This window comes from Podarcis vaucheri, assembly GCF_965113315.1.
Source record: "Podarcis vaucheri genome assembly, chromosome: 6".
Lineage (NCBI taxonomy): Eukaryota > Metazoa > Chordata > Lepidosauria > Squamata > Lacertidae > Podarcis > Podarcis vaucheri.
The window spans coordinates 71,614,353-71,632,057 of NC_138764.1; the positions used below are offsets into that span (position 1 = coordinate 71,614,353).

Consider the following 17,705-nt stretch of genomic DNA (forward strand, 5'->3'; position numbering starts at 1 on the left):
GCAGAATTGGGGGTATGTGCACGCCTGCTGGAGAAGAGGAGGAGGAAGAGGGGAAATCATTGCATGGAAGTCCAGTAAACATAATAATTGAGAACAAATACCGTATTTTTTGCTCTATAAGACTCACTTTTTCCCTCCTAAAGGTACATCTATACTGCTGTAGTCATGACTCCTTGTACTAAAAAACACTGATCACACCTGAAATTTTTCATTGTTAGTTTATTGCAATGTGAACCAGTTATTATGAATTCTTGACACATGGAATTTCTGAACATATAACTTGGTTTTATGTCGCAGCTCAGTACAGTACAATAAAATCTGTTTATACAAAATACTCTATTGGCTTTATAAACAAACATATTCTAAAGTATGAAAATACCCTGACCTGTTCCTTTTTGTACAATTTTAGAGCAGAATGCAATTACAAAAAAAAATATTAAAAAATCCAAAACCTAAGCAAACAAGACAACAGAAAAGGATTTCACAGTGCATTGTGTAATACTGGCAAGAGAGTTCCAGAAACCTTTTTTTAAAAAAACAAAAAACCCAACAAGGTTACTTGTCAGAATCTACATATTTGGGGTGAGCAAATGAAAAACACAAAATCAATTTGTTCAGCTTTATTTGCATAAACCAAAAGTGTGGGCCAGTTATTAGAACTACTATTAAGAAAGCAGACTTGAGTTTCCACGAAATGGTAAGAATTCTCTCTTCAGTATGAGCTTTGACAAGGCAAGAGTTTCACAGAGAAGTAATTTACCTTCGATTAAAAAAAATGTAGCATATACAGTGAAGGAGAATCAAAAGTTTAAAACTTGTTAATCTATTTCCTACCCTTTAATGAAAAACGCTGGCATTAGTAAGTGGAGGGAAACTAACAGAAATGGGGTGCTTATTCTATGCCCCCCCCCAGATGTTATTGGACGACAACTCCCATTATCCCTCACCATTCACCATGCTGGGAGATACCGAAGGGAGCTGGAGTCCATCAACATCTGGGGAGCCACTGATTAGCCACCCCTGCCAGAGCATCATGTTATATTTAGCCTCTAAGGATGTGTATGCATGGACTTTCTGTGGGGACTGACAAATTATTGCTAAGTGTTACTAATCATAATTCATTTCACCACTCATATTAACAAACTTTCTGGTGCTGAAAGCTTGCAGTTGCATATTTTCCTACAATCTGCCTACCTGTCAAAGGACAAACTCATGACATCACATATTACACATTACAGGGATAGCTGCTGTTATTAACTCTTCACAAAACAAACCACACAAATGTGTGCTATTCACCCAAAAGGATCTGAAGGGTCCTCCTTGTTACAACTTGAGGCCAATCACAAGATAAAAGCTCTAAGTACAAAGTCTGCAGCTGTAAGTGGAAATGTGGGAAGGAGAAACTGATGTGCCACACAGCAAACCTGCTTTTAGGTCGCACAAAGCAGTCCCTGCAGAGAAACCTCCTGTGCTTATGGCTTATTACGAAACTGCTAAATCAAAGGCACAGGAAGTTCCTGTGCAGATGATCATTAAAATACACTACCCTAGAAGGGAAAAACCCAACAGAATTTCAATTTATCTGGCCAAAAATTTGAGAACACTAAGAACACCCATTAATACTTAAACACCAGCTGTTTGGAATGGAACACTATTTTGCAGGAAAACAAGAAGCAACCACTGCACAAATTCACAGAATCACAGAATTGTAGAGCTGGAATTTGGTTCATATTAAGCTGGGTTCAGATTCCCAGAACACACTTAAAAATCTATCTCTTTTCCATATCCTAAAAAGACAAATGTAGTACCACAATATTATGAACTTTATACACAGGCTAGAACAAGACATTAGAATATTTGCGTCTCCCACCAAAAACAAAGAGCATCTTCTCTTCCTCCCTAATAGTACAAAACATACAACAAGGTCATTATGCTAAGGGCTTCCTGGCCATTGCAAGCAGCAACCAATGAAACTGAGTAGTGTGGGACTAACAAGGAGCCCAATGGCACATACAATGCATTTTGTATTACTAGACATTACCAGAGGAGACATTGCTGTTTTCAGTGTTCCCCACATATCTTTCTGGCCTAAACATCAAGCAATGTTCACTTCGGCAGTCACACACTGAAACACACACTGTTCACACACACAAGCATCAGGTACATTCCAAGAAAATTGTGCTTCTGTTACTTATACTCCTCTACAGGTTTTCACAAGACTGGGTGACTCACAACAGCATGTCTTAGACTGAAATTCTATATATACTCTAATCTGTGAGTGAGTCCCATTGAACTATGTGGGCTCAGTTATTGGAACTTAACTTTACAACCCACAGAGATAATTTGCCTCTATCTTCTAACTAGATGACTCACAAGATATATGTCAATATACTTGTGCACTTTGGAATGTGGCTATGAAAAATTGTTGAAAGTAGCATGAAAAACTACCAGCATTTGATGGGTGAATGAGATGATGCAAGTTTATTTGAAAAAGTAAATGTCTTACAGGATTATTTATTAACTTTTAGTAGGATTTATGACTAGCAAGAGGCTCTGCTATCCTCCCAAGTGTGGTTTTCACTCTCACTAATAAAAATGAATAAATATATACAAAGGATTCTCCCATCTTTTACCAAATAAAGCGTCTTGCAGCTGAGCAGCTACATCTCATTTCGAATTCTTAGCCCATTTGGAGTAAGTTGCCACATCAGAAAGCACAAGGAACTGAGAAAAAGTAATGTCTCTGTTCAGCTTTTCCACCAATCTAACCTTAGGTTAGAAAGAAGTATCTACTCAACAGTTTAGCTAGTGCTGAGACACTGTTCTCTGAGCATTACTCTCCACAAAATGGGGTACCAGATTTCATCGCCACCCAGTCAGATCACTACTTAAAGAGGAACATGAGAATGAAAATGCATCCCTTTGGAAGTGGTGGGGTTAGTAAGCAAGAGCTGTGCTTAGGGTGACACCCTTAGTCTTTCCTATTCCAAAGCTAAGCTGAGACACTGAATGAGTCAAACGGGTATAGAAAAACTGTATAAATGAGGGTTCTCTTGATGCACAAGGCATGCACAAAGTAACCAACTCTACTTGCACAGATACCCGTTTCATTTTGAAATGTTTTCTCAAGGCAGACATTCTAGGCTGATGACAACCAGTAAGTAAAGTAATGGTGACTAGAAAGTAGGCTTGACTCCATAATAAGTCAAGTGAAAGACAGTGGAAATGTCTCGTTGCATATTTTATTAAAATGGCGAGAACTCACATTTAACCAAGAAGGGACTTTAACAAAACAAAACAAAACAACCCACAACAATGAGAAAAGTTTTCAAAAACTGTTAGAAACACAATCAAGCTGGCATGTACCTGAAATCTAGAAACAGCAGGACTGCAATAATATTGATTAAAACTCCACCAACCTTTTCATCACCTATGCTTCAAAGCTATTTATACTTCTACCAAGTCTGGCCGTAACAGAATTTATAAACATGTGAAGTAGTGTTTATTTAACACCCAACCTTGAAACCTACTGCATAAAAAGTAGTCAAGATATCCTTTACAGATATAGCCTAAGCAGACTACAAAATTCTAAGTGAAACAGTTTGTAGAACTAAGGTAAGGCTTTTCCAGCAGAACAGCCTAAATGTGGAAGCTCTAAGGCACATATTAGTACATTCACATTACTGTTAAAAAAGCCAGAGTATAAAAATTTCCCTCCCTCCCCACCCAATACCCAATAAAAAGATGGCACTGCCCATTGAGCTCTGCTACTGTCAAATGCTGATAAAAAGACAATTTGCAGCTTTTTAAAAAAATCACCTGATTTATAAACGTCTCCCCACTGTTCACTACCAACAGTGCTCCCCGCACCCAAGCACAACATATCATATTGATAATCTTTCATCATGCCCTCCTGGATTTAAGATACCAGTCTCTCTCACATGTGGCTATCCTCCTCTTTCACACTATCTTCTGTGCTTTTCTGAGGCAGACTGGCCACATCATTACTGGGTTCTTTTTGTTTTTCAGCCTCATCAATGTTGGTTTCTTCTTCTTTCGCTTCAGCCCTCTGCTTGTCCTCAGCCTTCTGCTCTTTTGCCAGCATCCGGTAATTGATGCCCATTCCAATAAACAGGAAGATCCCAGAGACAATCAAGATGATGCCACACGCCCAGTAGGTGTATTTGTAGTCACCATACACATCATTGAGTTTACCTAATAGGACAAGAAGGGGGGGAAGTACAATAAAAGATCATTAGCATTTTACTTCATGGCTAGACGAGAAAGTCTCTGCCTTAATACCAAGGAGTGTGGGAACGTCCTCCTCTCCCTTTTTAGGTTATTTCCTACACAGGTAAAAAAAAATCCATATGTTGTAAGCTGGATCAGCTCCACCATAAATATGTAATATGGGAACTGTACCACAGGCTGATGAGGTCACTGTTCTGGCATTTGCAAAGTGCCAGAAGCAACATAATTCTGACTCTGGAGGAGAAGGAAATCTTTTTCAGAATGAAGGCCCTATTCCCATCTGGACCACCTTCTGGGTACAACTTGCCTTTGGTAGGTGAGACCAGATACAAAAGTAGGCAAGGCAACAAATGCAAATATTACCTTCATAGCATAGGCTAGTTTCACCACACACCCCTCTATCGAGGCAACCATGAGGACACATTCCAGCCAGGCAAAAACACTCAAGGAGGATATGGAGTAGGGCTGCAGAGGGGTATTGCTTGGGGAGAGTTCAGCAGGCCAGATAGAGGGGTTTGGAGGGCAGCAATTGGCCCCCAGAACTAAGCTTCTTCACCCTTGACTAACCTTCTTGCCCTCTTCTCTCTCACCAAAAGACAAATGCATCCCCATACACAGCCCTCTGCAAGAGAAATACAGAAAATACTCTTACCTAGGAGAGGGGGTCCCAAAAGAACAGGGCAGCATTCCACAATAGTCACCAGACCAACAGCACTGGAGAACCGTTGCGCTCCAACTAGATCCATCAGTGTTTCAAACAAGACAGAGCTGAGCCAGCCAAAGGCAAATCCGAAAAACCCAGCATAGATGCAAAAGCCGGCATAGGTGGTGGATATAGGGGCCAAAAGGTGGCACACTCCATTATAAACAACAGACACAGCAAAGAAGTACTGGATCCTGGGCCTCACCCACTTGGTGTTTGCTACCAAGCCCATGGATGGCCTGGCAACCATATCTACAAAGGCTAGAATGGAGAGCAAAAAGGCAGCCGATTCTTTAGAGAAATGCATACTCTTCCCATAATTACTGAGAAAGACTAACGGAGTAAAGAGTCCAAAAAACATGACCACGTTGCCAAACAGGTAGAGCAAGAAGCCACGGTGCGTGAAGAGAGACAAATCCAAAAACTTGTTAACAGTCCCCAAAACTGTGCTCTTCTGCTTTTTAGACTTCCCAGCAATAAGGTCTGCGCTGACATCTCCTGCACCATCTTCTTTTGCCCCTGCTTTGCCAGCCTCCTGCAACACTTCCTTAACTTCTTTCTTTGGCGGCTCCGGCTTGGGACCTATCGGTCTCATCAGAGACCCAGCAACACAGCAGTTCAGCAAGAGGCCCCCGAGGATTAAGAAGCTTCCTCTCCATCCAAAAATGCTATAGAAATACTGGTTGAGGGGAGCCAGTGTAGACAAGAACACAGGACTGCCTGCCATAGCCAGTCCATTAGCCAACGGGCGCTTCTTGTAGAAGTACTTGCCAATCATGGTCAGGGCTGGGTTTAAATTAAATGCAAGTCCAAGGCCTGGGAACAGAAAAAAAGGTGAATTAAGGGTATCAGAATGGCAGCTCTGCAAATCCAATGCTTTAGAGAACATATTTACTGAAGTAGGCTGAGTGAGAGAAACTGGGTCTATGCACTCTTATTTGCTGTTTTGAGCTACTAGGAAGGTGAGGGTGTGATTTTCTGACTCAGCTTCTACACTGTTGACGTATGTATGAAACGGAGATTCAAAGGATTTATGGTATAGGCGATTGAGGTTATTTAAAACAAACAAAAAAGAAGCACACGCTGAAAGAGCCAAGACACTAAATAGTGTAGGGATAGACTGTGAGTTAGGGGTTCTTACCTAACAAGTGCCCCATTTGTTTCCCAGGAGGAGCACCTGCAAGGTAAGAAGCAGTGCTGCTGTGCTTTGCAGTCAAACTCCAAGGTTGGAAGAGGTGGTTGTTATATGCTGCATCTTCCATGCAGAGCTTCAAAATGAGACGTCAACACAGAAGTCTCTGTGGTGACACTTGGTTTCCCAAAGAGGGGTAATTGCTAGGTTGAGGGCAATGCACCCTCCTTCCCTTTCGGCCCAGTGCCTCTCTTCAAAACACAGTGGACTCTGGGCACCCTCTTGCTTCCTGCCGAGAGAGGTGCATACAAAGAAGAAGCCATGCAACTCTCTCCTGGACCGCTCTGTATCTTTCAGCAAGCTTACTTAATTTTGAGCTATTTATATCACACCTTTCAGGGCACTTAAAGGCAGACAACAATTAAAAACCATAAATTTAAACAGTCTTAAATATTACATTTTAAAAAGAGGAGAACATTAAAAATGAAAGTATTAGAACCACAGAAAACCCAAAGGAGGATTGAAAAACGCAACAGCCAAAAAGCCTGAGCAAATAAAAAGGTCTTCACTTGAAACAAAAGGGAAAACAAAAAATGACATAGGTTTAGCCTTTCTAAAAGCCTGGGCAATTACTTGTTATAATCCTTTGAGTTCTGTTTCATAGGCTACACTAGTTTCTTTGCATCCTTCTCAGGATCCAGTATCATGACTTCAAAGGAAGAGAAGAGTTCCATGGATTGGGCGAGGAAGAAGTAGATGTTTTGTAGCCGTGCCACTCACCTCCTACAACCCCAACACAAAAGTAAAGCTCTTCCACTGTGTTACAGAAAGAGGCAGCAATCAAGCCACACCCTGAAAGGCAGCCGCCTGCCATCATGACTGGCCGACTGCCATACTTGTTCACCAGGATACTGCTGATGGGACCTAGGAGAAAATCGAAAGGACAATAGTTATCTAGATGTGAAAAAGGGTTTTACATTTCTGTTCATTTCCTACACTTTGGAACAGGTGCCTGCCAAGCAAAGCATGAACTTTTGAAGGCTGTGGATATTATACATGAATCACCATGTTAAAGATTAGCTTGCTTGTCCCAGGCTGATCCATATTTGGATCGAAGAACTGCAACTGGAGCTCTGCTTGTGGAAAAGCACATTCCCACTCCAACAGCAAGAGAAGCTGTTCCTACAAGTTGGGTGACTTTTGTAAATGCCCCCCCCCCCGTGTGTGTGTGTGTGTGTGCATGCGCACACACACGCGTGTAGAAATTCCAACTTCCTCCTTCCACTCTATGTACCTTTCAAGGAAGAAAAAGGTAATCATTATCACATCTCATGACCAATGGGGCAGTGAAGGAGGTGGTTAGATGATCCAAGGGCATCAGAAATAGACCACTGCACCCACAGGAGTCATGCTGATGACCCATGGGTTATGGGTGTGTACAGTGGTACCTCTGGTTATGAACTTAATTCATTCCAGAGGTCCATTCTTAACCTGAAACAGTTCTTAACCTGAGGTACCACTTTAGCTAATGGGGCCTCCCACTGCTGCCGCGCCGCAAGCATGTGAATTCTGTTCTCATCCTGAGGTAAAGTTCTTAACCCAAGGTACTACTTCCAGGTTAGTGGAGTCTGTAACCCGAAGTGTTTGTAACCCGAGGTGTGTGTAACCTGAGATACCACTGTATTATGGGCATGTCCACACAGCTGCACACTCTACTTTAGAACTGTCTGAATTAGCATTTCATAAACAACTTACAAAATGAAGAATGGGTAGCAGAGTTGGCATACATAAGAACAATTTGCTACAGGCTAATACAGATGACAGCAGGATTTTTCCTATGACAGCCACACACTGAAATGGTTGTGAGGGTAGGCAGTCTGTAGTAAACTCACTTTTTTACCAAATATGTAAATGTATGATTCAGCTCCAAAGCAACTCCTTGAGTAGTAAAAAGTAGTTTGACGATTGGCATAACAGATGAATTGAACAGTTTCAACCAGATATAAAACAGTGATAACAAAAGAGAGGGTATTTTAGTATAACTCGTGTATCAAATTCCAGGCTAGTCAGTAGCTGAAATCACAGCTGAAATCCTCTCTAGTCAATATCTTTTATGTATATACTATATTCTTTTAATTACCAACCAAAACGTATGAGTCTGATAAAGCTACATGGCAGTATTTAAAGTACTTTCCTAAATCCAAAGCAAACAGTGACTAAGGACCAATAATAAAGCCCATTTAAATAAACCCAAATGTGCACGCCCTGGATGTTAACTGATCTGGTTTCTCCATTAACAGATAACAAGGTACTCAGCCCCATGGTGACCCTGGATAACTAAATAGGAGTTTGCTGGCCTTGATAACAGCATCCTAGTTTTTAGAAAAAACAACAACCAAGGCATTCAGAAATCCCAACAAGTTCCAGCTGGGTCACATCTTGTCCCACTTGGTACTGTTCCAATTGTTTTTAGAGAAGTACACAAAGTACAGCAGTCTCCTTTCTGTGTGTCAGTTATTATTTTCCTAATAAAGCTTTTAAAAAAAATCATGGTAAAGTGATTAGTGCATTTTACAGCTGTGTAGCCAATTCATAAGAAATCTCAAGAATTAAATATGGGGCTCCCAAATTCCAGGCCTGAATACATATGAAGTTGCCCTATCCAGCCAACCAAAATCCAAGGTCTCAGGCATAGGTCTATGCAGTGCTTTTTCCCCCCAGAAGGGTGGGAGAAGCTTGAAGAGCTACAGTTTGATGTTCCTGGGGAGGGTCCCAGTGGATTAGGATGAGCCCCATCTGGTCCCCAGGAGGTCTCAAGAGTCAGCTGGGAAGGAGGTTGTAGGTAGAGTTATCGATTCTGAGGAGGAACCAAGCAGATTGCCAATCCAAAAATGACTCTCACCTTCAGTGCTGAAGTCGTACCTGCTCTACTCTTCACAAGCTTGTTGGATCTTAGTTTGCTTAACCATGCATACAATCTACTGTGCCCTTTAACCAAAATCATACTGATTTTTGCAGAAAGACAATATAGGACTCTTCATATGCACAGCATATGTTCTGCCACTGCACCATGGCAAATGTAAATAAATCACTGAAATTTTCTCCCTTGAAATTTTGCCTGTAGCAGGGGCGGGTAGACATTGTTTCCCTCAAGAAGTACGTTCTATCAAGAAGCTAGAAACAAAAGCCTTATGGATTAACTAATCTGAAAGAAGACTGTTTCAATTTTCACTGTAGCTACCCTTGGATGAGAATGTCCAATCCTATGGAGGTCTACTTAGAACTTAAGACCTGCTGGGTTTGACAGTATCACTCAAATAATTAGGTAAGAAGATTTTTTAGTATAACAAACCAAAATAACTGCTGTTCTGGAAAACAAATAAAATTAATTCCTTTCAGACTTAAATGTGCCACACACACACACACACACAGAGAGAGAGAGAGAGCGCAAATAAGTACAAAAGGGTAATTTAAAACAAACCCCCATTTATTTTCATCAAATAAAATAACATCCTTTCAACTTCTACTGAAACTACATAAAAGTGGGTCACTGTTAAATGCCAGGAAAACTGAGAGGGCATGCAGGAAGGAAGGAATTCTGATCAGATGGAGGAACAGGGCAGCTTTAGGTGGTGTCAGAAGGAGCATAAAATTAGGTTGGAGCTACATGTGGCCCCCAGACCACAGTTCACCCACTTGTTTTATATAGGAATGACACTAGGCATGCAGCATTCTGCAGCTACTGCTTTTGTGCAGCAGTCTTTTCTTATATCACTGCAACATCCAGATGCTTCAGCAGCTGCAGAACACCTACACAAAGCACACAATAGCTTCAGAGTCTCACATGGATATTAAACACTAAAGTTCTGTGTTTGTTAAGAGGACACTACTGAATTGTACCATGTTATAAAAGGGAGAATTGGCAGAATTCAAGTCCAGTTGACAGAGTGAGCACACAGCCAAATTACATTTCACTTCATAGAGTAAAATCTCATCTATCAATGGAGCGGCTTATGTAAAGTTTTGCAGAACATGAACTTTGACATGTGGTTATATGAAACTCCTGAACAGCAGAGCTTCCACCAAATTTTTAGTCACTACCTTGAAAAAGAACACTGTTCTTTTCTGGACAAATAGCAATTTTAATAAAAAAAGATTCATTTTACTGGAAAATGGTTTAAAGGACAACAGAGCAAACAAACATATAGACTAAGTAAGCCACATGCTTAGCAAGGTCAGCCACAAATAAGCAAAATAAAAAATTCACAACACTTATAGACAAGTGAGACCAGAAAATATTGCTCTTTGGAGCCTGGGTATTTTGGAAGTATACCAAAAGCTAATGAAATAATTATGTCCCATCTTAGAAACAAACATCTCATTTTCTCTTATTATTCCAAACAAAGGACAAGCCAATCTTCACCCGCCCACCGCTTACATGCATTTAACTTGTGTGCATTCAGCTTTATGCACAACAACAACAACAACAAAAATTAAAATCAGGAGGAAAGGGGACAGGCATCCAAGGGGAAAAAAAGACTTTGGCAATCAGAGGTTAAACTAGGGGGTTGGCAAAGCTGACCCCTGCTGGGGGCACAGAAATCACCTCAGAAATCTGTGTGTGCTACTTCTCTGTGCCTTAGTTCCCCTTGTGTTTACACAGCCCACCTTCTCTCCCTTACAGGAACGTGTTTGTTTAGCACCTCCTGAGGGAAGGAGCTGCAAGGGATTCCCATTTCCCACCCTCCTCCATTTGCTGTTTGGGCTCCAGAGTTCAGCCCACCCACCCTCCTGCAGCTCTGTTTGCCCTCCCTCAAGCAAACGCATGTGCTGGGCAGGAGCAGCCCCCAGAGAGCTTAGGAAGGCTGGACGGGGAGATCCAGGCTGAGCCCAGAAGACCCTGGGCGCCTCTCCCCTCTGCATCCCCAGCCCATGAAGAGAGAAGAGAAAGGGCTGGAGGAGCACAGATTAGAAACAGGGTGTTTAGAAAATGGATTATCTAAACCTTTAAAGCAAATAATCACAGACGGCTCATTAAGTCAGTTTATGTTCTTGTTGTAACACTGAAGCAGGGAAGTCTGCTGGTTGCCTCACCAACTGAATAAGGACAAAGCAGAGACTGTTCCCTTCCAAGGAAAAGTCTCATGCAACAACGTCACTTGCTTTCTGAGGCAAAATGCAAAACAGAAGTCTGGCCCACCAACACTGTAGCAGCATTGAAGCCACAAATACCCAGCTCTGCTTCCAAAGGAGGAACTTATGCCATGTCAGCCCAAAAGGGAAACATCAGGTTAGAAAGTGAAGAGAATTGGAATTCAGGACACATAGACGTGTGTGTGTGTGTGTATTCAGTATGTCCTGTTTTACAAACTGTTATAGTGCTTTTTTTTTTTACTTGAGTAATATATGACGGGGACATGGGTGGTGCTGTGGGTTAAACCACAGAGCCTAGGACTTGCCGATCAGAAGGTCGGGGGTTCGAATCACTGCAGTGGGGTGAGCTCCCGTTGTTCGGTCCCTGCTCCTGCCAACCTAGCAGTTCGAAAGCACGTCAAAGTGCAAGTAGATAAATAGGTACCGCTCCGGTGGGAAGGTAAACGGCGTTTCTGTGTGCAGCTCTGGTTTGCCAGAAGTGGCTTAGTCATGCTGGCCACGTGACCCGGAAAGCTGTATGCCGGCTCCCTCGGCCAATTAAGCGAGATGAGCACCGCAACCCCAGAGTTGGCTACAACTGGGCCTAATAGTCAGGGGTCCCTTTACCTTCTACCTTTATGTTAGCTTCACCAGTACTTGAAGGTATCTCATTTTGAAATGAACTAAGTTTAAGCCCTGATCCCCAATTAAGACAACTCAGAATGTCCAATTAAGAGAAAGCAAAAGCTTCCAGACTTCTCGCAGCCATGTATAACAGGGGAAGGGGAGCCATTTAGCACATGGGTAGGCAAACTAAGGCCCGGGGGGCAGATCCGGCCCAATCGCCTTCTAAATCGGGCCTGCTGACAGTCCGGGAATCAGCGTGTTTTTACATGAGTAAAATGCATCTCTGGGTTTTTATTTAAAATGTATCTCTGGATTATTTGTAGGGCATAGGAATTCATTTATTATTATTTTTTCAAAATATAGTCCGCCCCCCCCCCACAAGGTCTGAGGGATAGTAGACCAGCCCCCTGCTGAAAAAGTTTGCTGACCCTGATTTAGCATCTCATCCAAATGTAGCCAGTAGGTTGGTTTTAGGGTTTTTAAAGAGATGTTTGCTTAAGTATCAGTAGCAAATGGGATATATATATATTTGTTTTCTATCTGCCCTGAGAAAATCTCCTGACTCAGCATAGCCTGGGCCCCTTTTTCCATGGCATGCATCAGTTTTGCTACAATTGCCATTGCTGAGATTCCTATACGGCAGTAGCTTGGGAGGGGGGTGTCTCTAGCTTCTCCAATTACAGGACAATATCCAAGGTCTGGCAACATACTGCACCAAGACAGCCAAAACTCAGTCTTGTAAGTTAGTAAAGGGTACAGTTTACATAACATTCTGTTTGCACTGTCTGGAGTTTTGTTGGATACAGAGAAATGAGTTGGCATGGATGAGTGAGAGGAATACTGAGAATATGAGCATTGAGAAAGAACACGAGAGTGAGGGAGGAAAGATACAGAGTACTATTCACTAACCAGGACCACTTCCCTGCACAAGAAGGGGGGGAATTGTTTTAAAAAAGAAAACTGGACACTGCACTCCATAATTGCCCCAAGCCTTTCAGATCCTGTGTTTCAAATGCTTATGACAAAATAATGGGATCTTTGTCCTGTAGCTTGAAAGCAGACTGGAAATAATTCAGTTCAAATAAAATTTAAATCAGATGTATCTTGTTAGCTTCTCTATACACAGACCATTCTAATGAAAGATCTCCAGCCACAGCCATTGAAATGCTGATGAACAGGTAATTCTGGTTCAAATGCCATTTTCCCAATCAAATATGATTTGTTGAATGGGGGGGGGGGGACCCAGCCAGCTAATTTCAGCACTCCCTCCTCCTGCCTTCATGTGCCCAGAATCATAGAAAACACCAGAGGGTTTTTGTTGTGTTTTTGCAATCTTCATAGCAGGATGCTTGTGGTTTTAAGTGCACCTTACACACCAGGAAGTGGGGGAAATGCTTGACCTCACTGGTCACTCCCAATCAACAAATCCTACTTTGTTGGAACTAAGCATGTGAAGTTCAAACCAGGCTACCATTGCCTTAATGTTAGTATATAATTCATGTGCTTTCGTGCAAGGTTTATACACCTTGCATGGTAGCACATAAATTATACGCTAACATTAAGGCAATGGTGGCCTGGTTCAGATTTCTTTTGCATAAAAGTATATAAATTCTTTTCACACACTCACATTCTTCATTGTCAAGATCCTGCTTTATCAGGTCAAAAACCCTGAAAATAGTTAACCATGTATCACACATGTTGCACAGTGCAGATGCCAGTAAGAAACATCAATGGCTTCTAACGAGAGATGAACATGAACATTTATACTTAACTATTTGGAAAGTGTAGAGTCATACCTCGTGTTGCGTTCTGCTCTAGTTACAGACTTTCAACTGCTAGGTTGGCAGGAGCAGGGACCGAGCAACGGGAGCTCACCCCATTGCGGGGATTCGAACCGCCGACCTTCTGATCGGCAAATCCTAGGCACTGTGGTTTAACCCACAGCGCCACCTGCATCCCGATATACATATAGTCAATGCTTTATTTGCTCCTACAATGTATCTTCCTGTGACTTGCAGTGCTGAGCATCCACTGTCTTTCCTTAACCAGGCTAACTCAGAAAAGCAGTGCACTTGCCCTGTATGATGGCCTCTGCCAAGAGAAACCCAAGGAAAATATGTCCCTGTTGATTCTCCACAACTTCTCCTTGGATTTCAATACCATTAACCATGGTATTCTTCTGGAGCATCTGTCCAAGTTGGGGGTGGCGGCACTGCTTTGCAGTACTAGTCCTGTGTGAATGGTCATTTTCAGACGGTGATGCTTGGGAAGTGCTCTTTTCTCCATGGAGCTTTCAATGTGGGGTTCCTCTGGGTTCCATTTTATCCCTTATGCTGTTTAAAATCTATATGACACCACTGAGTTATCTGGAGCTTTGGAATGTGTTGTCAGCAATCTGCTGGTTGATGTCACACAGCTCTACTTCTCCTTTACATCTGTGGGTGATGTTGTAGACCAATGTCTTGCCTCAGTAAAGGTTGAGAGCCAACAAACTAAAGCTCTATCCGAATAAGACAGAGGCACTGTTAGCGGCATGGTCCCCTAGACCAGATGGCTTGAAGGTTGCCTGCTCTTGATGGGGTTTCATTCCCTCTGAAGGAGTGAGCATGTAGCTTGAGGGTACTGGTGGATCCTTTGCTATCGCTTGACGCTCAGATGGCCTTGGTGGCATGGAATGCCTTTCATTAGCTTCAGCTGGTGGCCCTATCTGGACAGAGAGCACCTAACTCCAGTTGTCTATGCTCTGGTAACCTCTAGGTTAGATTACTGCAATGTGCACTGCCTCTGAAGATGGTTCGGAAAATTCAGCCGGTACAGAATTCAGCAGCCAGGCTGCTGACCAGGGCAAGATAGTTTGAGTATATTACAATTATACAATTGAGTATATTACAATTATCCTGGCCTGACTGCACTGGCTGCCAATTAGTTTCTGGGCCCAACTCAAAGTGCTGGTTTTGACCTATAAAGCCTTAAAGGTTCAGGACCACAGTGCCTCAGGGAGCATCTCTTCCCATATGAACTGACCCGGACTCTGCAGTTATCATCTAAGGCCCATCTTAGATGCCTCCTCCACAAGAGGTACCAGATGGTGGCAACATGAGAACAGTTGTCAAATGCTCTCCCCTGGGAAGCTCACCTGGTGTCTTCATTAGTATCTTTAGGCACCATGCATTTCTTTATAACCAGGCCGCCTTTGTCTGATTGAGCATTCTATGGTTTTTTTAAATGTATGGAGGGGGCTATTGGTTGGGGGGGGTTGTTTTATTATGCATTTTGTGTTCTCATTTTGTATTTTTATGTTGTGAACCACTTGTGATTTTTGGACAAAGGGTAAAATATAAATATAATAAATAATAATACTTAGCTAACTTAGAGCAGCCTCCTTACAAATGATGTCAGAGAGGCACACCAGAAAGGCTGCCAGGTCAGAAATAGTACCCCGGAAATATTTTATTTTCAGCTTTGTAAAGGAGGATGAAAAGTTAGCTTTTGAGTTGGGTTTTCTCCACCCCACCCCACCCCCATCCCATTTTGGGTTTCAAGAATTCGTTCTACCACATGGGAGACAAAGGGTCACATCCACACCGATATCATTTTAACAGTCACTGCTTCCCCTCCCCCCCAAAAAAATAATAATCCTAGGAACTGTAGTTTAAGGGACCTGAGAACTATAATTCTGTGAGGGATTTCCTAGCAATGCCAGATATCCTTAACCTACAGTTAATTAGTTTCCAGGATTCTTTGAGGAAGCCAGTTAAAGGTGGTATAAGTTAAAGGTGGTATAAGACTGCTTTAAATATACAGTGTGGGTGTAAACAAAATAAGGTCCCCACAACAAATCTATTAATGAATCTTTTGACTCTAATTAAAACATATTAAATTAGGAGTCACAATTATAATTAAGCCTCCACATATGACACAGTAAAGGTATGGAGCTTTATTTTGCTTGCAAACTTACCTCCTGCATACATAACTGCCAGCATAATGGAAGAGATCCAGGACACTTTGCTGCTAGATGCTTCAAAGATGATTTCTATCTCTTTAAAGAATACCGTGATGGATTTTGGGAATGCATAGGAAAAGCCTATAGAGATAAAGGCACCAACAACCACTGCCCAGCCCCACCCTCCTTCTGGTGGCGTGTATCCCACGGGGCCTCCAATTGCTGGTGGCATCTTGATTGAAGTGGTAGCAAATTCAACTAGAAATCAAAGATCTGTGAAGAAAACAGAGTAAGGTCATTAGGGTTGCGGAAGCATTCCGTTTAATTTTTTTCTAAGTCTCTTGAAATGAGCCACATTCTACAAGCTGAAACTTCCCTCTACTCCTACACAGAAGCTTCTGAGAAGAACACTCCATCTGAATGAAATCTAACATTTGAATTTTGACTCACAGGGCTGTTTTTTAAACAGCTGAAGAGTACAAAAACCCATAGAAATTAACACTAGCTTTAGGTTGCATTTGGATGCAATGCTTACACATTGTTTAGTGCTGTAAGAAAAAGCCTTGCCTCCCACTGGACTCTCCCTGCCTCCTCCAGTGCAGTCCTAAAAAGTCTATGGGAGGCTATGGCCTCCAAACCCAGGCAAACTGTGGTTATTTATGATTAATGAAAACAAAGAAATCAGTTTCTTAACTGTGCTTTGAAGCTGGCTTCTTTTTCACTGACCACTGTGATTAACCATAGCTTGTACAGTGGTACCTCGGGTTAAGAACTTAATTCGTTCTGGAGGTCCGTTCTTAACCTGAAACTGTTCTTAACCTGAGGTACCACTTTAGCTAATGGGGCCTCCTGCTGCCACCCTGCCACTGCCACACGATTTCTGTTCTCATCCTGAAGCAAAGTTCTTAACCCGAGGTACTATTTCTGGGTTAGAGGAGTCTGTAACCTGAAGCGTCTGTAACCTGAAGCGTCTGTGACCCGAGGTACCACTGTATGGGTTTGATGCTATGGCAAGCTGTGGTTAATTTAAGACAAAAAACAAAACTCTCCAAACTCCTCTTTGTGGCCACACTGGAGGGAAAGTGTGCGATCCCAGGGGGAAACAAGTTCATTCTCATTATGTAAAACAATGTTACAGCATTAAGTTCAAATCAGCATTTATTCTTTCTGGCAATTAGGTTTCTGAATTCCAGAACCAAATCGTATCAAAAGCTTCTTGTTTATGGGCATTTGCAATGCCAAGGCTGGATTTGAACAGCTCAAGGTTATGCCACCCTGAAACGCATGTCCATTTAAAGGCCAGAGACCACTACTGGCATTTGTTTCTTCTGAAGTTATTTACCTATTATAGGAAAAACTAGTTTATAAAATTTGCAACCTTAAAAATGTAAGGTTCACTTTTTAGGATACATGGTCTGAGCAACTAGAAATAAAACAGAATAGATTAATTGTTGGTAATCTGGGATTTTCAAGTTCAGTGGTACCTCGGGTTACATACGTTTCAGGTTACAGACGCTTCAGGTTACAGACTCCGCTAACCCAGAAATAGTACCTCGGGTTAAGAACTTTACTTCAGCATGAGAACAGAAATTGTGCTCCGGCGGCGCGGCAGCAGCAGGAGGCCCCATTAGCTAAAGTGGTGCTTAAGGTTAAGAAGTTTCAGGTTAAGAACAGACCTACAGAACAAATAAAGTTCTTAACCCGAGGTACCACTGTAAAATGAGTTAGCAATAACTAGAAATCTCTGGTGAGTCTCTTTGTTCAGCATTTTCAGAAATACTCTACCATAAACTATGCTGTGAACCACCTTTTTTTTAGGATATATGGTTTTATTTGCACATATATACAGCCTTAAGAAAGGATGCAGGGGCTCAGAGAACAAACACTGCTGTGAACCACCTTGAGATCTTTGCATG

The 17,705-nt window shown here is 42.1% G+C and overlaps 1 protein-coding gene across 3 annotated transcripts in view; it reads right to left on the reverse strand.

Annotated features, from left to right (window-relative positions):
• Window positions 1-201: 201 nt before the first annotated feature.
• Window positions 202-17,705, reverse strand: part of SLC16A1 (solute carrier family 16 member 1) — a 40,004-nt gene continuing 22,500 nt past the window's right edge. For all 3 annotated transcript variants that reach the window (XM_082227662.1, XM_082227663.1, XM_082227664.1), the window contains 4 exons: window positions 15,805-16,062; window positions 6,867-7,010; window positions 4,904-5,770; window positions 202-4,215 (listed from right to left, as the gene is read on the reverse strand). In XM_082227662.1, the coding sequence (XP_082083788.1) occupies window positions 3,938-4,215; window positions 4,904-5,770; window positions 6,867-7,010; window positions 15,805-16,021 (1,506 nt within the window). In that variant the 5' untranslated portion in view covers window positions 16,022-16,062 and the 3' untranslated portion in view covers window positions 202-3,937. The remainder of the gene's footprint in view (window positions 4,216-4,903; window positions 5,771-6,866; window positions 7,011-15,804; window positions 16,063-17,705) is intronic.